Source organism: Glossina fuscipes, unplaced genomic scaffold (assembly GCF_014805625.2).
Source record: "Glossina fuscipes isolate IAEA_lab_2018 unplaced genomic scaffold, Yale_Gfus_2 1, whole genome shotgun sequence".
NCBI lineage: Eukaryota > Metazoa > Arthropoda > Insecta > Diptera > Glossinidae > Glossina > Glossina fuscipes.
Window position 1 is genome coordinate 27,351,472 of NW_023998415.1, and position 23,180 is coordinate 27,374,651.

The 23,180-nt window shown below is 31.3% G+C and overlaps 2 protein-coding genes and 1 non-coding gene across 3 annotated transcripts in view; all 3 read right to left on the reverse strand.

The window, feature by feature from the left end:
* Positions 1-4,087, reverse strand: part of LOC119632595 (phospholipase B1, membrane-associated-like) — a 5,871-nt gene extending 1,784 nt beyond the window's left edge. Inside the window, exons 1-2 of the mRNA XM_038025569.1 lie at positions 4,037-4,087; positions 183-266 (exon numbers count right to left, since the gene is read on the reverse strand). Of these exons, the coding sequence (XP_037881497.1) occupies positions 183-266; positions 4,037-4,087 (135 nt within the window). The remainder of the gene's footprint in view (positions 1-182; positions 267-4,036) is intronic.
* On the reverse strand, positions 2,802-2,897 carry LOC119632740. Its single transcript, XR_005246825.1, has one exon. It is a non-coding gene; the product is annotated as a U6atac minor spliceosomal RNA (small nuclear RNA).
* Positions 4,088-7,761: 3,674 nt separating the features above from the next.
* Positions 7,762-10,539, reverse strand: LOC119632506 (glycosyltransferase 25 family member). The gene is made up of 6 exons (XM_038025441.1): positions 10,213-10,539; positions 9,907-10,135; positions 8,926-9,509; positions 8,741-8,869; positions 8,411-8,668; positions 7,762-8,354 (listed from the first exon to the last, which is right to left on the reverse strand). The coding sequence occupies exons 1-6, from the start codon at positions 10,437-10,439 to the stop codon at positions 7,886-7,888; spliced, it is 1,896 nt and encodes a 631-aa protein (XP_037881369.1). The 5' UTR covers positions 10,440-10,539; the 3' UTR covers positions 7,762-7,885.
* Between the last annotated feature and the right edge of the window lie 12,641 nt (positions 10,540-23,180).

A 23,180-nucleotide genomic window follows, 5' to 3' on the forward strand; every position in this document is an offset into this window, starting at 1 on the left:
AAAAAAAAAAAAAAAAAAAAAAAAAAGAAGAAAAAGAAAAAGAAAAAAAATGCATACAAAAAATTCAAGGTTTTTCCGCGCTAAATGTAAAGCAAACACATACGCACACACACACACATTGGTGCTTATATATGTGTTAACTTTTTATTATAATTTTTATATTATTAATTATTTTTTCCTACTTTGTCAGTGTCAACCGGCAACTCATCATTTGAATTGACTTGATTCGATGAATAAAAGAAATGCAAATTTTTTTTTTTTGTAAACTTTCACAAGACTTTTGTTTTATGAGAATACGTTTTAAATAAGTTCTTTAAACAATTTATCCTTTTAATTTAACACATTTACATCTTAACTACGCTACAATTGCGAACGCTCGTATAACTTTTTTTTATGCACAACAAATTTGATATAAAATTTAATTACTGCTGCATATATATATAAGCACATATATATATATATGTATATATATAAAAATGCGAAAAAAAAAGAAAACGATAATTAAATATGTTTAAATTTTAATAAACTTGTTTATGGTGATCAAGTTTGTGGCCCAAGTCTTTTGTTTTGCTTATATATCATTTAATAACTTTATTATATTTTGTTTTTTTTTTTTTTATTATTTATTTGTGATTAACAATTCTAATTCTAAAAATTTAACTTTTATTCTTGATGAGATTTTAACGATCATTTTTTTTTTTTTTTTTTTTTTTCTTAATTAATTTAATGCTGTTTTCATTACGTTGAGAAGGCGTTAGTAACGCATACCTCATATAAATGGATTTTATTTCATATAATTGTTCAGAGCGTTTAAAAGTTTTTAAATATTAATTTCGAACATTTAACGTCAAGAAATGTATGTGTTCACAAATTTGACATTCTGTCGAAACGGTGCACACAATTGACTCAATTTTATTGATAATAGGTTTGTTCAAATATTGATACTCTTTGCTCTTGGACTTGAGATGCCTACTTCTTCGAAATAGAAATCAATTTCAAAATAAATTTTTCAAAAATATTCGATTTATGTTCGATGTTTTTTAGTTTCACACAATTTACGTGACTTTGTCTGATAGAACACAGGATATAATAATGTAAGGATATATGGAGAATTATGAAAGCGAAACGAGAGTAAGAATATATTCTTCCATTCCATTATCAATATATCATCAAACGGAGTGCTCTTCTTCTTTGTCTCTTTCCTTTTTTTTTTAATTATCGGTTTTGGTAAATTATTTCACAATCTGAACGACTTCACTTGGCGTAGACTAGTGCAAAATTAAAGACTGACCTCCTGATATATAGCAACGGATTTCTCATATATATATATATATGTATCTATATATATATATATATATGTTTTTTCGATAATTACTTAATTTATAATTTTTATTATTTTTTTTTTTTTTGCAAATTAAAACATTTATTGTTCACTTTTTTTTTTCTCTTGTATATAAATTATTTTAATTATTTTAATTATTTATGACTTAAGATGAAGCATTTGAGTTCGCTTCCTTTCAATTGTCTCTGTTTTCACTTCCTTTGTGCACTTTATCGTTTTAGAACTTATTGCATACTGAAAAATTTCTCGAAAAAATTCATGCTTTGCATTAAAACATCCGTCAGAGAAATCATAAAAAACACGTATGAATAACTGAATGTTTTTACTTTAGAAGCTGAAGCTGAAAACGCAGTGCAACTCTTGCAAATCTCAGCATTTTTAAATTGCATCTCCACGTATCTGTGATAAAAGAGAAGTAATAAAATATTAAAATAAATGCCGAGCTTTTAACGATAAATTTTGACAAAGCGCATTTATTCTCCTATCTATTTATAACTCGCTGCCATCTGAGAGGGTGTTCATAATTTGTTGCTAATTATTCCGTTTGTTTGCCTTTCTATACCCTACACCATTTGTAATGCACGGTATAATAGTAAGTTTGTGCGCCTATTTGCAGCATCCACTTTTTATTATTCGGATCGATTTTCAGAATTATCTACTGAATCGATTTAAATTTCTCTCTCCATCCGGCCATGTCTTTTAATGTCGAACCTTTTGTGATATATTTCTGATAAAATTTGGCATTCTGATCGGATCGGACCACTTTTACGGTCACTCTCCTTCTGCTTTGCTTTATTTTGAAAAATTCCTGATATGGAAAAAATTGCAATTTTTAAATTCTTCCAATAAAAATCATTGAATGCTAATTCAATTTTTCAAATTTTATTGAACCCCTTTCCATGCCTACGAATACGAGTACGCTTTCATATGGGAAAAGTGCCTAATTTTTCATATGAAAAGAGATTCATAATAGTAACTTGATGTAAAAATGAATTGCACCAACTTTGGATTACGTAGGTCTATTTATTAAAGCCTACGCCTTTATATAGTAAAAATGTCGATTATTTAATATTTTATGGTAAAAATTGGTCAATAATAGATCGTAGCAAATTATGATCGTCTAAGTCTGTTTCTGAGTAATTTCGCATTACGGTTCGTACAAAAAATCAATCTCCTTGTATGGCCATAAAGAATAATTTGTGGTGTTTTTTGAGGAATATAGGCGAAGAATGTTAAAATTCTTAAAAAAGTGTTTTAAATTTGCTGAAATTGAGCGATCTCAGTTCACGTTTTGGTCCACATATAATATATATATATATATATATATATATATGGGCTATCATGAGCCGTTTGCCTGTACATTAACGCTAGCTATTTGGTGTATTATCGCGAAAACCAATGAGTAATGGATTTTGATGAAATATTGTAAGGCATTAAACCAGTCAGTCTTGCCCGCGTCGAATATATTTACTTGTTTTTGTTTATGTGAATTATTTGTATGTGATTCCATCCTTGTCTATGGGGAGTGCTAACTTGCTCTCCTTTCAATCTACACATCATTCTTGCTACGGCAGAACATATACTAAAATTGGAACGATGAATTATTTATAAGTCAAAGCATTATTTAAGGTATGCATGCGCCTTTCTTGCTCTACGGCATGTGCACAGAATTTCAATGCGTGCTCGCTACCTATGCTTGACTAAACCAAAACTAAGATTACGAAAAAAATATTCGAGGAATATGCGATAAGATAAAATGAGAAAGCAATTAAATTCTCCTTGATCTGAGCCATGCAATATCCATGACATTTGTTAGAAAACAAAAACAGGATAAATGTGTTCATACGATATATAGATCACGAATCACGCATCACAAGTTAATATGTATGTTTTTGTTTGCATTTCACGTAATTACAAATCATACTAACACATAGTTCGACTTATTTGCATACAATCTTTTGGCAATCATAAGCAAATCGTTTGCCCGCTTCCGGCTACTTTTCGAAATTTTTCACAAAAATTTCATTAACGCGACCTTTGAAAAACTCCTTAACAAAGGACTCATAGTTAACAATAAATGCAATTGAAGAAGAGATTCAGAGACGAAACGTTATACGCTCCATAACACAACAAACACAGCTTCAAAAATCAGCAGGAAGGACAAGGCAAACACAGGGGAAGAAGTCACTTAGTTAAGTATTTCAAAGATTGAAAAGGTTCGGTAATAATTACCTTTAAATGACATTTGTTGAATTCCTCAACACTTTTGTTATCTGTTCGTAGAATAAGCGAGTTTCCACTTATAGTTAACAGTCTCCGGAGGACAACATAACCGAACGTTGTTGTGAATATAAATATACAGTTTCTAGCGAATCCAAAAATGAAATTTATTTAATCATTCCCTTAATGAGACTTATCCAAGCGCAGATTAGCAGATTGATCAAAAATACAAAGATCAAAAATACTGCAACTTTTCGCACCGTAAAAAGCCCTTTAATCGATGACATTTACTTTGTATTTATTTTTACTATTAGGAATCGAAGACTTTTAAATTATGAAACTCGTTGTTCGAATTTTGAAATGCATATATGTTCTGACTCGCAAAATTGAAGATATCAGCCATGCCCACACAAAGTTAGAAGTGATTAAGTGATAGCTTTTTTTTCACTTTTTTGAGATTTTATGCTTACTTACCATAACGTAAACGAGACAGAATGTCTGTATTGAACTATTTTGTACATCCATCAAGTGAAGATAAATTATCTGCCTGGAAATGGGTTCGGTAGAGGCCGCGATTACTTTTTTCTGAACAATACCAATGGGTATAAATTAAACGACCTTGGATAGTGTGGTGCGACTAGCGTAGTGATGTGTATGCGAGATTCGATCTCTTCGGAGATAACTTTCTTGCTTTTTTCTTTTTTTTTTTTTAAATAATGTATTTCAAGCGGTAACTGCACGTTTTGTTCTACAATAAATAAAAATTGAAATATCATCGGTATGATATAATGAAATGGTTCGATGTGTAGACGGGACAAGCCGATAAGTTTAATCTACGCATATGTGCATATCACTGATATGTTTTCATGTATTCTTTATGTAATTAGTTTATGCGTAAGTTTTGCTACAGCGAAATGAAAACTCATTTAGATTTCCGGAATTGTACAGAGGGCGAAGACATATTTAAATATATATGTTCCAAATATGTTTAGGTGATAATAGACCTTTTTTGATGACGTCGTATAGAAGTTTCGGGGATTTTATCAAAGTGAAATATTAATTAGAAGGCTGGGAATATTGTGAAGAGATGTATTGGAGCAAAAATTCAAATCAAGTCTATCTTAATTTTTTGAGATCACTGACACACAGATATAATCCAACGAAACCATAAACTTTACAATTATTATTGCAGCGCTCTACAATGCTTGCATACACCACAAGGGAGAAAATTGGGAAAGTGGAAATTTTTTCTTTTCAGCAATCGCATATGATTCCGATGACTGTGTTGAAGTTTTTGTAGAGACCTCCCAACTAAATTAAAAGATTACGTATAGAAATAAGAAATCATACACTAAGTACTTCGCTTGCAACTTAACAATTATAGTAATTTAGTAGAATAGAACTAAACGTTACATTTATAAAAATTTACATCAAAGTATGCTGCTTCTGCTCCTCTAATTATGGATGATGTCATGGAAAAGTTGGATCTTCAAAGATACATTGGAAGAAAAGTTAAAAAGAAAATTTGCAGAAGAGAATTGACAATACCATCATCAACACTACTCTTCCATTAACCCTCAATTAACTCCACCTTTATATCCAGCAAATGTTGAGAAAACGAAGATCCAAACATTTTCGAGAATTCGCCTTGGTCATACTATCGCAACTCACCAATGGATCTTGAAGAAGTCTTCCTCCTCAATCTGCAGTTGTGGACAAATTCTCACTATAAAGCAAATTCTCTGCGACTGCCTTAACTTTTCCTTGACTAAAAGTATTGCATTTGAAACGATTAATCCTTTGGACATTCTAAAATCAGCTTCAGAACAGAATATCAATTCAATATATTACTTTATTAATACTACTAGGCTGAATATCTAATGTACATTCATATAAATTAGAGCCAATAGAGTCTGTGTTGCTAGTGCTCAATGTCTTCTTTTTTTTTAGTCTAAGAATTTATTTCATTAGTCTAAAATTATAATAATAATAGTAATAATAATACATCAAAATATTTATATATTATTTTTCTATGTCTTGTTAATCCGCTTATTTCCGGGGTTTGCAAGTTTATCTTCACCGGGGCATTTTTGTTAATACATATTTGTTTGTATTAACATGTATTCAAAAATTTCTATTCCTTAGTTTTATTAGTTATATAAAAATTGTACATGCACAGCTAATATTCAAACAAACATAAGTTTGCTTCTTATTTCTGCTTTATTCGTTCACAGTCAATGAGGTCAAGCAGTGATGGGATAAAGACTTACATAACACATAGAAGAACGAATTAGCGGCTTTCACTTTCGCTAAAAGCAAAACTTGCTTAACCCTTAAATGCACATTGTTGTCAATTGTCTGGATTACAGTTCCAATAGAATTGGACTTTATCCAGGTATAAATAATATATATGCAAGGCATAATTTTTTTTGGTATTTTATCATGAAAATAAATGAAAAATTTCTACGCCTGCTATTTTAAAGGAATTTTATAACACACCCACTATTTTCCTTTCCTTCAATAGACTTTTCCTAAATCAACTCCATTTTAAATTCTAATTAAGAATAAAAGACTTAACGCAAGTCTGGAATCAAAATTTAGATTTAATCTTGTAACACGTGCGCTTTAATTTTTGGAAATGGTGTCGCATCGTATTGACCTAGCTTGACAGCGAATTTCTATTTTGAATCGATGAATCCACTCACCGAAAAATTGTTAGCATGAATTGGATTGATGATACTCAACAGGGTTTGAATGAAACAGTTTTTGCACTGCAGGTTGTTCCGAAAAATATCTTGGTAACAGTCTTTCAGAAATATCTTGATGGCATAGAAAGTTATAGATGAAAATTTGAAAAAAAAAACAAGTGAAAATATTATAGTGAGACTAGGCCGACTAGTAAATACTCTACACTACATTCTCTAACACAAATCTTATTTTTGCCATAGAACGCAAACATTACATCTTGCCTTAATAGGAACTTACGCTTATGTATATTTAGAAATGGTCCGCTTTGCAAATGAAATCTTACGTTCCGTTAGAATGGCTGTGCCCAAGAGTAACGTATTAAAATGTAGACTTTCCTGCCGTATAAACGATTAATTTGCGTGAAACCCTTACGTAGGGTACGATCCAAAAAATAGTCCGAAATTGTCCAAAGTCGGTACAGTTAACATTTTTATGTTAAATTCCCGTTATATGAGAGCAGGTTCAAAAATTGCTCCAGCCGGTCCATAGTTTTCGTACCATTTTAGAATGGCGAAATACTATTGTTCAAATTTGTGTACAATCATCTGCCATAGTTTACGAGTAATTAGCAAAAAATCAATTTCTTTATTACTTTTGGAAAACAGAGATGTTCTCAGTTTACGCGGTGCTTTGGTCGTATTCTTCGACCGATTTGACCCATTTTCAATACGAACGATACCAACCTGCGTGCAAGAACTGTCAATGTTTCTACCAAATGTGAAGTCAATAGCATCGTTTTCGCGGTTAGGCGAATGTTTACAATAGATGTTAAACACACGAACGGCTTAAATCAATTTACGAATTGACGGTGATGAAGAACTTTTTGAGGTCTCTGATGCTTTCTTCTGAGCGTTACAAACATTCTGACAAAATGAATATATGCCTCACCCCACGGCGATAGATATAAAATTGCATATGGGCTATAAATACCTTACGAAGCACAACGGACAAAAACAAACTGAATTGCATCGTTGGTTAAGCTAAAAAACTCTTTAAAAAAAAAAAAAAAAAAAAAAGATCCCAAAGAAATATAGTTTACACGATTTAAAATGATATCTTCTGGATCGACATTTGGTAAATCATTTAAAATCACGGCGACTTAAAATTATGAATTTCACGACTAGCTCCAGTCAACTTTTCGGAAAATAGAAGCCTAGGTAAGCAAACATTAAAAATAGTTGGAATGTCAGTCGATGAATGTGTACATAGAACATGTGTGCATGGAACATGTTAAAGCAAATAATTTAAATTTTTTCACATTTTTTTTTTATTTTTGTTTATTTTATCAGAAATTTGATTATATGCATGCACACAAATTATATATATATATATAAAAATAAACAAAGGCAGTTTCATATAATGAGAATTACAATAATTATGTTTTTTAAAATTCTTTTAAGTTTCTAATGCTTAGCTCAGCTGCTAATCAGCATTGTGAAGGCACTTTTAAGTGAGTTTTTAAGAAAAACAAAAAAGAAGAAACAAAAGTTAAATACTAATATTTGGTTTAGCTTTAAAATTGCGAGTAATATGCAAAATGTGGAAGGTTCGATTTCGGTCCCTCGCTTTGGAATACTACAATTCGTCTTTGGAAGATGACTTGACATGCGATTGCGTACTTTCATGCTTTATCTGCATAAAATCTAATTCGCGGTCGCTCTTTAACTGAGCTTGGTTGAACTGCGTATAATTCGATGAAGGCTCATTACTAAGCAAAACAGAATCTTCAGTATCAGATATATAACCTACATCACCCGTGTAATGCGATGGATATAAAAGTAATGGGGTAGAACTGTAGGCTATAAGATCGCGTTTTGGATATACTGAGGACCAATTTTTGACGGGATGTCTATCGAACATAATAGGCAAGAATTCATCTACTGGCAAGAGATTCTGTAATGGCTGAGCGTCTATCAATTTTTTAGCACCCTTTAAGGTTAAAACATAACCTAAAGTCCAATATGAGTAGCCAACATGCAGTAGATTATCGGTACCCTTTACAGGAGGCTCAGATTCATCTTTTAAACGTTTACGTCCAAAGTAACTAAAACAGAAATATATTACAAACTTACTTATATCCATAACATATAGAATACTCACATTAAATCATATTCTTTTAAGCTGCGAGCTTGTGTTATAATCTTCTCAGCGTTTTCTTTAAAATAAGGTTCAAAACGTATGTCATCTTCTAGTATTAAAACTTCATCGAGCTTTTTTTCTACTATGTTTTGCCAGATATAATAATGGCTTAGGAAACAACCGATTTCACCCATTGTCATTGGACGATGATGATACGGATCTTCATAGCCTGGCATAAATTTGATATTCATTTCTTGTATTTTATTATGATCGAGCTTTCTAAGCCGCGATGAGAATAAATAATATTTAGAAATAAAATAATAAAAAGATACTAAATATATATAAACTCACTTGCCATCAATTGCGGGAAAATATTCTACTTCCAAACCCAAAATTTCAAAAAGTTTCAGCATTTTCTTACGCCTTTCCGGTCTGCGTTCCAAATTAATTAAATAAATGTGATCCAATGACATCGTATCTCTATTAAAAATCCAAAGAAGGTAAACAATTGTCTTATTTAATATTTTTCAACTTACTTTTCTACTCTAGGTTCATACTTCTTTAAATAATCATCAACCTCTTTAATTTCCTCGAAATCGTGGATAATGTTCGTTTTAATGTTTATTAGTTGTTTCAAGTCTTGACTCAAAGAATCACTCGAATCTAAAGGTTGCAAAATATAACCAAATGGCAATTCATTGGTGACAAACAAGGGTATTTTCGAACAATTTGCCGACATTGCAAATACGATTATATCGTCAAGAGGGCCTTCATAGGGACGCCGACATAATGGTCCTAGCGTCGAAGACCAATGTAAATCGATTTTCTGTTGCCTCCGAAATTGCTCACGATCAAAAGTTAGATATTGAGCTCCTCTATAGTTAAGATCTACAAGAACAGCGCTATGTATCATCATTACTTTGAAGATACCTTCCTCTTTAACATTATATATTTTTATGTAATCATCAGTGCGTATGTAGTAATAGGTAGAAGACATGCCGCACCAAAAATTGGAATATAAGCTTTCCGATAATAACATAGGCGCTACCAAAGGTAATTTCAGATTGACTAAATTCCTTAAAGTTGCTGGTGATGTTAGCAAGACGTCAGCATCCAAATACTAAAATAAAAAGAAACCCAAAATGAATATGTTAAAAACATGTATACGTATTCATCACGACTTTTATAAGCCCACATTACTGTATTGCTTTCAAATAAAAACGGATGTGTTACGTGTTTCGATTAGATTTATCTACAGTCAAAACCGTATTTATCCCAAAATATTCGGATTTTATTAATATATTTTTAAGTTGCTACGACAATTTTTTTTTTTTAAATTCGCACCGTAAATGATTTTGGTCGCGTTGGCTTTTTACAAATATTTTAAAATTACACAAAATTACGCACAAAGTTAATATACCTTCAATCACTTACGGTACATTATTATTATTGTTTCAATTAATACACTGATAAGCATACATTTTCATGTGCGTGCATATGTTTAAAAGGGTACATACAAATATATAGTCAGCCCAGATTTTTAGAGCATATTTTAAAGCTTCTTCTTTAAGTTTGATAACGTGCTCGAAACGTGTCCGAGGCCAGTCAAATGAAGAACTTTCATTCTCATGTTGATGCTTGGTGTTATCAAATTCTACATTAACACTATGGTATTCCGATTGAACAACTTGCAACCATGCTTCTAATATTTCAATACTATTATCAAAATTATGATCAGAACGTATCCTGTGAGTAAATAAATTATTTGATTAACAAAATTAAATAAAAAATTAATAAACAAAACATAAATTTACGCTGCATACCATAATGCAATCCGCTCTTTGGGATAATCCAATTGCTCGAAATATGTTAAAAAAATGGGCAAAACATGAGCTTTATTGCGCACCAATATGACTACCATTATGGATGATGGTATTTCAAACAAATCATTTGGAAGTAATTGTTTCACATCTTCGAGAGAATCGCCGAAATTAAGATTTACTTGATAAAAAATACCGAACAGTAACAGTATGTATGCGGCTTTAATCATTTTCACTTCATTAAATAAATAGCCGGCATAGACTGTTTCTATTAATACACACCGCAATATAAGATCTCCTCGCACATATGTACACAATTTGAATTTAATGTAAAACTTGAGCGATTAAAGCTGTAACCATTTCTATGCAAACCAGTAACGAATGTCTCAATCAGAAGGAATGAACTAAAATTGAAATTGTTTAAAGGGTGTTCTTTATCGGATAAATTTCACACTTCCGAATACATTCAAATCTACGCTATTGACAGGAAGGATTTATTCGATTTTACGGATAAATGAAAGTGTTCTATATTGCAAGCAAATACGAAAATTACATTCGGTCGTGACCGAATCTTTTACATCCATTATCTTTATTCTAAAAAAGACAAAAGAAATGTAACAACAAATTTTCATAAAGTGAGCGCTACTAATTTTACTATTTCCAATTTTCTTTTTGCATTTTTTTTGTCGCATAAACGTGTGGACAATGTGGGCGTTGTAGCCGTGTCCTTGGAAAAAAGGTTAAAGTTCCTTTCAAATTCTTTTTCAAATTTTTGGACAATCTCTGGAAGAATGTTCATCGCAGACGCTACACAGACGGAACGGATGGACATACTTGCGTGCATTCCAAATTTGCAACTAGTCAAGAATTGATATAATTTATGGGGTTTTTGAAGCTTGTTTCGGCGCCTTATAAAAGTTTTGTAAAAAAAAATAAATAAATTTTGATACATTATGATATTGGGTAGGCGTGTTCAAATTTTTTCCATTTTTGTCCAGGCGTTACAACATTGCCCATAGAATATGTGGCGAAAATTTGTGTACAATTATCCCCTAGAGTTTAAAAGTAATTAGCAAAAAATAAAAAAAAGTTTTATATCTTTTAAAAGGCAGAAGTGTTCTTAGTTTAGGTGGTGCTGTAGGCGTGTTCTTCGACCGATTTGGCTGATTTTCAAAAACTTCCCATGTTTCTGCCAAATGTAAAGTCAATAACTTCATTTTTGCGGTGCAGGAGAATGCTTAAAACAGATATCAAACAGACGGACATCGCTAAATCGATTCAGATCAAGAATATATATATACTTTATAAAATTCAAATTTGTACTTGTATTTGTGCATATTACTGCTTATTGTACTTATTTCGCATTTTTTATATTACAGATTATGTACTATATGTTATATACTATGTACCTTATGTTATTATTAATTATATATTATAATTTAATTAATATATAGTATTAATTATATATTATAACCTAAGTAATACATATTATATGCTATATGCATTATATTATATTTTATACATAAAATAGTGTATTTAATATATTATATATTAAATAATATTTTATATGTTATATAATTTATTTTGTATTTTATTTTGCATTATTTATTATATTTATATTATGTTTCACATTCACAAAATATGCATTATAAATTAGCTGTCTACATATAATGATTTCATTAATTAAAAATTTTTTTTTTTATTGCAATGCTCGAAATGCCTGCATTTGTCCGGAAAAAATATTCATTAAAGTGTTTCAAATTTCATTGTGTTCCCGTGTTTAAGCAAATCTCTGCGATTTTAATGAACGTTACGTCTTGTTTGTTATCATCGAATTGATGACGTTTAACAGTGTTTGTTCTAAATTCATACTCAAATTCAAGTAAAGTTGCTGTAGTTAGTTTTAGTTAAATTGGTGTCGATATGTAGAACGCGGATATATGGTAAAACTGTCTTAAAATTTTTGCGGAAGTAAAGTTATTTTTTTTTTAAGTTGTTTGAATTTTTGAAAACAATATCACGCATGAAAGATGGATTAAATCAATTAATCGTTAATTGTTAAAAAATAACGATGACATAAAAACCTCAACCAGTTTTTACTTGAATAAATGATGCAAGTGCTAATAAGGAAAGGAGATTAGAGAAAAAATAAAAAAGAAAAAAAAAAAAAAAAAAAAAAGAAAAGAAAACAATGTATAAAGTAAAAGAACATTGATTTTTCCATCAATTATTCATGCGGAGGCATCAAAATAAATCCAAAATTTGTGTGTGAAAGGAAGCGCAGCAGATCAATGAAATCAAAGTATTGTAAGAAGGCTGCTTGTAATTATCCTATAAATATTAAAAAAAAAACTATATAAGTAAGATGAACGATTAAGTTCAAGATCAAGCAACAGTCAGTCGAATGAATGAAAAAAAGGATCTGAAAGCAGCTGCATAGCTTCTATAGATACCTTTCAAAGAATTCCTTTTTATTGCTCTTAGTCCGCATAGAGATAGATACAAACACATACAGACACGTATCTGTCAAATCTAGGTACAAACAAGGTTTGTTCGAATAATAAATAATAAAAAAAAAAAAAAAAATAAAAAAAAACCGCTAAACAGTATTAGGCATCATTATTAACTTCGAATTGCGCATGTTGTACATATATATATATATATATATATATATATATATGTGTGCGCGTACTTTACGAAAACAGAACATACATCTGTTTGAGTGGTTGTTTATAAAATATTATTTCATTTGTTATAAGATTTTTGCGCGCACGCATTCAAACGCACACATGCACGTAACAACAACCCTCATTTATTTTAATAAAAATCCTATTTTTAGTAATATATACATGTTTACCGAGTGAACTAATTGTGTCCTTTTTCTCAAAGATAGCGACATACACAATTTTACAATATAATTGCGTGTTATGCACAATAACAACATATGATTCCTGGTAACAGTCCAGACCTCCTCTAACGTGACGACGAAATAAAGCAATTAAATAAAACCCATAAAGACAATTTTTTTTTTTTTTTGCTTTATTTTGTTTTTAATACAAAATTCTATTTATGGGATGAAAATTGAAAATCATTTTCGATTTTTCTGCAATAAATTGTGAAATTGCAAAAATAACAAAAAAACATGTATTTCGCCATTGAGTGGTGAATGTTTTACACGTTTTGGTTTGCCTTACAACGTTAGATGTATGGATTAGGAGGGACCTATAAAATTATAGAAAAAATTTGGTGTTTGTATTCTCATGTCCCTCTAAAGTGCCTGGAGAGTGCACTACATTTTTAAGCTAATTTCGTTAATTAATTCGGGGAAGAAGTTTAATTCACTTTTAAACAAAATAAGCATTTCAAAGTAAATGAATTAACCTTGAGAAAAGCATCGCAACAATTTAATTTAATTCGTCCACAGCCGCTAAATATTTCAGTAGGCTGTAAAAGTGTACAAGCCGATGATTTGTAAATTAATTGTTATATCAGAAATTTGATTGGACATACATTTTATATATATATATATATATGTAACGATATAGATTCCATTTTTGATTGCCTTACTGTTATATAACTACGGGCTTTAAAATTGAAATGCTATAGCAATCACGTCCGCGAATCTCTTTAACTAATTTAAACAATAAGTCACTACATACGGCAGATATATTATCGATCCGAAATTTGTCTCAATTTACGAGAGTCATCGCTTGGCTGTGGTCGATTCACTTAATGCCCCTATTTATACGCTAACATGTGTTGGACCCTAACTAACTTAACATTTTTAATAGTAAGCTTGAGGAAATTTAAACGAATTGGAATATTTTCGGGATAATTAAGCCAGCATCGCGAAGAGCGGATACAGTTTCATTGTTTGCTTATAATTGGAAATTGCAGATCGTTTAAATGATTTATAATAATTCAGAATCTTATTAAGGCTTCGAAATATAAATAAAAAGAATTCATAGAATTTCAGCCGAGATTCTGCTTAGATAAAACATGATTTTTCCTCTCAAAAATCTGACTTTCTTCTTGTTAGTTTTTGTAAGGTTAGCTTCAATTAAAATCAGGAGTAGCCAACGCATACAATTTTTGCCATATACAGCATAATAAGAAACCATTTGGATTGCTATTTACAAAGCAAATTAATTTGGGGGCGTTGAGAAGGAAAAATGGATCTTATGAAGTGTTTTACTGATTGAAAAATTATTTATATTTTTATTGCTCTTGACCTTTAGGTGTGTTTAACTGATCTATTATTTCATAAGGCTGGGTTAGGTTAACCTGGACTGACCAATATTTATAAAATCTCTTTGAAAAGTCAAAAGTTACTAAACTACGCTTAAAAACACTTACGTAATAATTGCATAACTTTTGTACTTATTTAGCTCGGTAAACGTGCGAATGTTGGACAAGCAGCTCTCAACATAAATCCGCATTCGGTTCATTAGGATTGTTAAACGTTGCTTTAATTGATATTTGCTTACATCTATATATGAATTTTTGTTCATATTATGTTATTACCCTTATCTGTGGTAAGCGAGAATTTCTTTTAACTTATCGTAACCTACTGTGACAATTTATTGTGGTGCAGTACTATAATCATTTATGTATTTTTCTGAAACACACACACACACACACACACACACACACACAATGAAGAGCATAAGCGAATCGAATATACTTTTGTGGTCTGCTTGCAAGATTATTTATTGTACGCACCCGTTACTGATAGAGTTATATTAATAACGTCACACTGTCTCTAAAACTTTAATAAATGCGTCACAGCGAATGTATGTATACTTGTATAAATATCAGAATTTGATATAATCATATCCGTTTTCTTCGCCTGTTGATCAGGCGCTCAAACTGATACAAACTTGATAAGAGAAGCCATATTAAGTGTAGGAAAACATTTGGGCGCTACTATAGCAGATGTTAATTTGAGAATTGATTCAAAAAAAATTTATTAAAGTATTTTGGTACGTCCACTATCGAGGCGATAAGTATTTCTGGTATCTTGTAGTTTTTCATAACCATATTCGTCAGTTGGGTGATTTGTTTATGCGGGTGTAAACACCGCGAATATTGGCATATGAACTTAGAACTTTGTCTCGCTTGTTTCTCACTTCATGACAACTCATTAAATTGAAATGATAAGCGCCATGAATCGCGTATAAATTCAGGAATAACAAGTAAAATACGCAGTCGGTATAGATCTAAAATTGAACAGAGCCATCAGTTCGGGTAGTAAGCAAGTAAGTAAGTAAGTAAGTAAGTAATTGGAAGCAGGACAAAATCGATGAAAGGGCCTACGCCTACGGTCAACTATTAATTAAGAAAACTTCTCTTTTTGGGCTTTTTGGTCATTACTTGTACACATCCACCTAATAGTAGAAGAGTATGGAGGTTTACTTTTTTCATTTTTTTTTCTTTTTTTTTTTTTTAGTCATTATTAGGGAAATGGTGTTGGAAATAGTTTTCTTATTTTTAAAAAAGATTAACGATTTGAAATGGTTTTCGTCAATCTACCGTCAAATCTGTAATGATTTCGTCGTAGCTGAAACTTTAAATTTTGCAAATATTTTAACAACGTAACGTAAATACGTTGTGTGCTTTCATATGACGTACATGTCATTTGATTGAAACGTCAAATATTTGTGTGCTCTCATGTATGTTATTAATATTAAATTTCTATGATTTAACAAACACATAAGGAATAAGGAAAACGAAGTGAGCGAACATGCAACTTCATCCTGAAGTTACAAGACATAATTGTGTAATCGATTCAAGTTATAGCCGAATAAATGTTTATCTATATCTGTATGTATGCATTTAAATAAACCGTTACAAATGTATACGTGCGTGCACACACACACACACACACACACACACATATATATATATATATATATATATATATATATATATATATATATATATATATATATATATTGATATTGATATTTCATGTAATTATGCTTTAAAACCATTTCTTATATATTTCAAAGCGCGCATACACACACACACACACACACACACACACACACACATTTATGTACATATACACACTTGCACGCTCACTCATCCACACGCACGCATATTTAACTCGTAAGTGATTTAATGCAACATTTTATTGATTTTAATAAAGTGCTTAAAATCAATTTAATTTTCATTTATTTATTTATTTATATCGTTGCAATTTAATAAGAATCAAAATTAAATTTTTCGGGTTCCGTAGATAAAGAATAATAGAACGAGGTTTTGCTTTATAATCAAAACAATTACTCTTTGTGAACCGTGAATGGCATTGAATTTGAGATTCCACTTAAAAATAAATAAAGAATTATTGTGTTCAGCTTGCGTTCATTTCTTGGCAGTTTTTATATAGTAAATACTTTTATATTAGTAATGGATATGTTCAACTTTAAGTAGATGCTGTTGTCCATGACAGTATTGTGTGTTACTTGTTGTGACAAATAATTTGAAAAGAAAAATATTGTTGAAATGAAAGACAAAAGGAATAAAACAAAAAACATTTAATCAGCGCGCTATGTATGTGCAAAGCATTATATTTTATCATGCTTTTCATTTAACTGATTGGCTCTTGAAATCGTGTAAATGTAATAAGACGTTTCTTATACGCTATGCTATGCTAAAGATAACATTCTTCGATAGACTTTTGCGAAAATTACTGCAATCTTTGAGAAACATTCCAACTGACCAGGAAAACCATCACACGTTACAATCCAGCGGGAGGTGATTTTCATTTTTATCCTTAGTCTAATGCCAGTTGGCGTCTTTGATATTCATCGAATGTGGCTGTTTAACGTATCGTGTCACGGTATCATTAAAGATCTAAATCTTCATACCTGAAACCTCTTAGCAGCAGTCTAAAGTTTCTGTTGCGTTAAGATGCAAAATTTTAGATTCCCGTGCCAGCTTACAACTATATCAAGTTTCTGCAAAGTGGTGCAATACTTAAAAGGACTTAGCATAGCCGATGTTACCGATGATTTCAGAATCACTTTTTTGAGTCAATATAACCCTACCTGCCTGAGTGATGCCGCTTCATGTATGTTTGCGTTCAACATATAGATCGTTACTCTTGATGCATTTTGATGAAATTGAGTGCACTGACGTAGACGAACTTTATGGACAACGAATTCGATGAAACCATTTTTACGTCCAGTGTCGATATATGAAAAAATTTCTGGATAAAAATCGTTGAATGATATTATCTGGTCATATCAAAATGGCAATTTTTTCAAGTCCCTCGCATATAAGTACTTTTGCAAAAAATATGTCTTTTTGTGGTAAGAACTTCGAATTTTCAATATTTTATCATCAAAATTGGTCCATAATAATAATTTGATGTAAAAGTTATTTCCATAGTTTTTGGATCCTGTAGGTCCATTTTTGAACTCCATCTTACAAAAGCTAACTTTTAGTACTTTTTGACCAAAATAATTCAAGAATAAAAAGATCTTTCCTAAGTGTACCTTGCTGTTGCTCCCTTTCACGTACAGCCAACCTATCTTGAAAAGTACGCCTTCACGTAGAATTTTGTCAGCAAAATAATTGAATTTTATTAGGTAAAGTGGTCCAGGATACTTAATAGTCGGCTTTGCCTAAGTGTAATGCTTTTAGTTGTTTAAGCTTAGTTACTTCTGTCTCCTTGAATAATCCTTCGAATACCTTTGACGTTTCAGTAAAGCTTTAAAATAAGAGTCTCGCCGGTACATCGAGATGTTCTTTCGATAAATTAAAATCTGTCCTTTCTGCGGGTGATTTTCAAGCGAACTGTATGCAGCCGAATATCATGAAAATAAGGCGTTAGAAACTAATTTACAATTAAATTATTCAGAGAGTGAACACAGAGGTCACTTATTGCACTTTACGGGCAGAATCTTATTGCATAGAAAATGTTGACATTCTCTGCCCGTCATACCCGTCATACAATGGAATTTCTACGGTCGAAAAAATTTTAAAGTAAATGATGTCAATTGGAATATATATAATTTACTTTTGAGAGGAAAGTGGGCGTATTATGGCTATAAACAAGTCTTATAAAGACCAAAATCCGAGGATGCTCGACGTCTAGGCAAAGTGTCATCCACAAAGTCTTATTATGGAATTTATCTATAATAACTAAAAATCTATTATTCTGCGTTATGTACAGCGTGTCATACATAATGGACTAAGATTTTTCGGTCTGGAGTCTCGGTGCCATTTTACATTTTACAATAGTAGGCTAGTGCCGATCAACTTACGTTCCCAGAAGAATCGCAGATTTACTTTCGGTGTTTCTTTCGTAATAAATTTGATTAGGGAAGTTGCTGAACCCTATCAGCTTTACTGAGTGAACTAAACTTAAATGTGTCTACCAGAAAAGCTGGAAATTTTTTCAATTATTAAAGCTCGGCCAGCGCAAATATAATCACAAACTGTATAATCTCTTTAGGATTTTATGCGCCTATTCTCTACATCAGCCTAATTACAAATAATGACATCCTTACTCTATAGCGTCCATGACTCATATTCGGTATGATCGATCGATTTATGTCAATTTCCAGACTTTTACTTACTTATATATATATATATCCAAGTATTCATTGTAAAATTGCTTCTTTTTCCATATTCTGTTCAGTTGTACGTATATTCGTAACCAAACCTACAACCTATTATGCTTACCACTATTGCCGAACTCTGTTGTCTGAATGTCTTTTGTAATTAAAATTTGAGAAAATTTAAGATCTGATATGAATCTATACATGGGTTATGTGAATCATGCTGGTCATAACTTTGATATGTTAGTGATCGTAGCCCACACGTACACTTTATGTCTATTATGTGTCCAAAATGCATCTTGAGAGCATGATAATATTCTTACCTTATTTTAAGGAAATTTTGTAATTCGAAAAATGATATCAGCCAGACTTTTCGCCAGATGTTCGTTTCAAGAAGTTTAAATGTAGAAAAGAAGTAGAAATGATTAGGATTTTGGTTTGTTTCATATCCCTTTCTATTTGTTCATTGGGGATTCGTCCTCTTATGCGATAATAGTGTTACGAAAAGGAAAGATTCATTCGGACTCGTTTAGTTGATAATACTGTGATTAGGTCAAGGGGCGAACTTTTGAAGTCTTATTGTAGCACGTAACCGGAAACTCATGATAACTGATGAATTCGAAATTGTACTTACATAATTTGATTTATTGACACTAATTTAATTTATTGTTTCAATTATTAACACTGTACATTTAAAATGAGGTGAAATCGTCACTATAACTCGGACTTCTTTTTGTGCGGATCGTAAAGTGCACCTGTAACAGGAAGGACTGATAATCTTCAAAATTTAAAAACATCCTGCACGTCGACAATTGTCTCACTCACCCCGAACGAATGAGAGGTGACGAACGATAATCCTTCTTTCCAGTGAACTTCCAAACTGGGATGTTCTCCCCGTCCGAAAATTGCTCCATTGCCTCCGTAACGGAGGAGAGAAAGCTTACGCAGGAAATAAAGAAGAATTGGGCAAATTAAAAGAAGAAAAGAGCATAGAATATTACATAATTGAGCGTATAATAATAATCTAGATAATAAAATGTAAATCAATGTAAAATTGTATAAATCTATATAATATGTACGGTAACGCATATATGATGATAAAGTCATTGTAGGAATAAACAATAGTGTAATAAGTTTTGTGAGGGATTAAGGAAAGGGTTGCCTCTTCGCATGCACATATAATTGCGATGCAAAATTAGTAAAGAAAGCGTGCGCTTCCTTACAAAAGCTTTGCTTGATATGCGATATCTTGATGGATCAAAGAAACAATATACAAATTTAAATATAGCTGAGCGAATTGTGTGCCATAAATTACTCTTTTTTCTTTTGTAAGAAGCTCTCAAGCGTAACATAACATAAAGTCAAATTTGTCTAGAAAAAAAAAAAAATAAAAAAAAAACCATATAACAATCTTATGTAGACATCCAATCAATTTCAGCTTAAAAACAAGATCCTAAAATTGCTTTTGTTTTGCTACAAACTCTCTGTATGTGATGCATTGCTGAGAACATACAATATCTTATGTATAAATATAGTTTACATGTAAAACAAATGCAAGTGAATGAAAAAAAAAAAAAAAAAAATTGTTATAGTAATTAAATGTTGTAAACCGTAAGTCTCTGTCTAATGTTTATTTATAGTACGGCTTTCACAACGTGCCATCGAATGCAAATACCGGTGCAGTTGCATGTTTGGTACGATCTATAATGTTAAAAAATTTTTTACTTTTGCTTTAATTTTTCCATATATATATACATATATATATATATATACATATATATACATATATATATACATATATATATATATATATTTTTAAATTCAAAATCAACCAAAAAAGAAAAAAAAATTGAAAAAATGTACAGTCATTGAATGGTTGAATGTATGTAAGCCTGCATTCATGTTATGAATGAATAAACACGCTAGCAACGCCAACAACAATCTTACATGTAAGTTTTAGTCAATAACTATAGCATTATCAACTTCAAAATCCATATTGTTAGTCATTATCAAGCAAAGCGATCGTGGACGCCCATATTCATATTGTCTTCTTTTAGCAAGAAGGAGGGGATTAGAAGATGTAAAAACTTTAGCACTAACGAAGCGTAGTGGAGAAAGTGGAAAAACTTGAAAATTCAGAAATCCAACCTTTTGAAGTTATCCCGTTTGTAAATTAATTTTATGTTAATGTTTTTTTTTTTTTTTTTTTTTTTTTTTTTGTAAAATTGAACGCTTGTGCGAAGATAATACATGAACTCAATGCTGAAATGACGATTTGTCGCTCAGGGATCTCTCTTGTGCATGTGAGTGTAAAATAAGTAAGCGCTTCTAGGACACATTATGTGTTACTGGTTGAAAACACTGGTAATCAGAAGGGCTAATATCAGGTGAAATCATTAAATAGAGCTCATGCCAAACGGATCGAACATTTACATCCGCTTTTCGTCGCAATAACATCTATATAGGTTATATAATAGCGTAGTAGCGCTATCCGTAAACTTTTTTTTTTTTTTTTTTTTTAAATAGCGCATAGCTCGTATCGTTCCATCGTCGATCTATTTTCCAAATAGAGGCACAAGAAATATATGGCTTTAGACTCGATGTTAGCAGATCGTCGGATTAAAGCATTTTTCGTTTTCTATGCATATCGTATTCGTATCGCAGCGGCTCCGTTTTTCTTTAGCTCTCATAATTCGCTATTCGGGCTATGTTATGTGCGCTATGATGAGATCGATCGATATATGAGTTGCGACATAAAAACTAAAAAGAATACTTTGAAATGGTCAGGTCACAGCATACTTCCATTACCTTTTAGAAAGAGCTTAAAAAAAAAAAAAAAAAAAAACCTATGTATTAATCAATTTAAAACTAGGAGAAATGTGATACCACCACAGTAAGAAAAAAATTATACAAACTATAGCGTATGTTGTGCGATCCATGCATGATGTACGTATATATTGAGTGAATGGAGTTTCAGTCTATGCTCAGACGCAACTTAGTCATGGGTATTAATGTATTCGGCTCAAGTTGCGATAAGCTTTTTTCTTGCTTGTTATCTAATTTTTGTAGCATTCTTCATTAATTTCATTCCCTTTATGTTTCTCTTACGTATACGATTACAGAAAGAGTACATTTTGTCTTCGCAACTAACATATATATGCATATATATACATATATACTTTGCCGATTATAAAGAGTTAATAACGCTTTATAAGTGGGTGTTTGATTGTAATTTGATTTCGACCAAAATAACAACTTTTTGCCAATAGTGTTGTAACTTTAGAAAATTTTAACAAGGAAGCACTGTTCAAAGAAACATCAGCTTGACTTTATTAAAAAAAAAAAAAAAAAATTAAAGACAAATTTAACAAACAATTTTGAAAAAGTAAAACACAATAATTATTTATTTTTTCTTTGCCTGCGAGTCGAAATATTTAACTTTATTTTAGTCATAGTTTACGGGCCGTACAATTTACCGATTAAGGTACTAAGCAAATTCAATTCAATTGATGATACACAAGATAAGTGTGCCAGTTTGGAGTGTGGTTTGCATTACTGCAATAAAGCGGTATCAGGTTTTCTATGCAACACTTTCGTATTTGTTTTTGTAATAGATTTCGAATCGATTACCTAATGTGCGATCGAAGTCGCTGATTCTTTTTCAATTATAAGCAACGATAGGCCTCTATTCTCTATTGTTCACAGCTATGACTAATAGGAGGAGGATCAGAAACAACAGAAAGTTGTTTAAATTAAATGCTTGAGGGAGTCACTGAGTGAGAGCCTTATAAATAATAAAATTTTATTATTTTCAGCCATAATATTATAATTAATGGTCTATAAATATGCTCAATAAGATGATTGTGTATTTTGTGACAATTTCATGCTTTTGAGATGAGTACATCATAGTCACATTTTGCAACTGTACGAACAAATTACGGCAGAGGAAATGATCAAATCGATAGTGCAGTTCAGTGTTTAGCATTCAGCTAACCTGGATGGATTTTCGTGTACTCAACCGAGTCATCGAGTCGCCGAGCCATGTTACTACATTGGAAAATCGCTTTTATCTTTTCATTAACATACTGTAACCATTGTTCGATCGATGATCGGCTTAGGTGTATCACTATCGTTGTCGTTGCTGGTTTTCCGCAGAACACGAACACTTGGCACAGGGCTTCCATCAACTTGGACAGGGGAAAATAACTCGAAAATTTCCTTTTTTTCATCTATGTCTATAGCTATAGATAGATATATTGAAAATTCAAAAATATTACGCTTTGGCGAAATCTTCTGCAAATACGATGACTTAGATATTTTGATTTTTCACTGGAAAAGTCACAATACAAAACGGCTCGAGCTATACGTTTTCTTAAATATTTATAAAAGTTTTAGTATAAA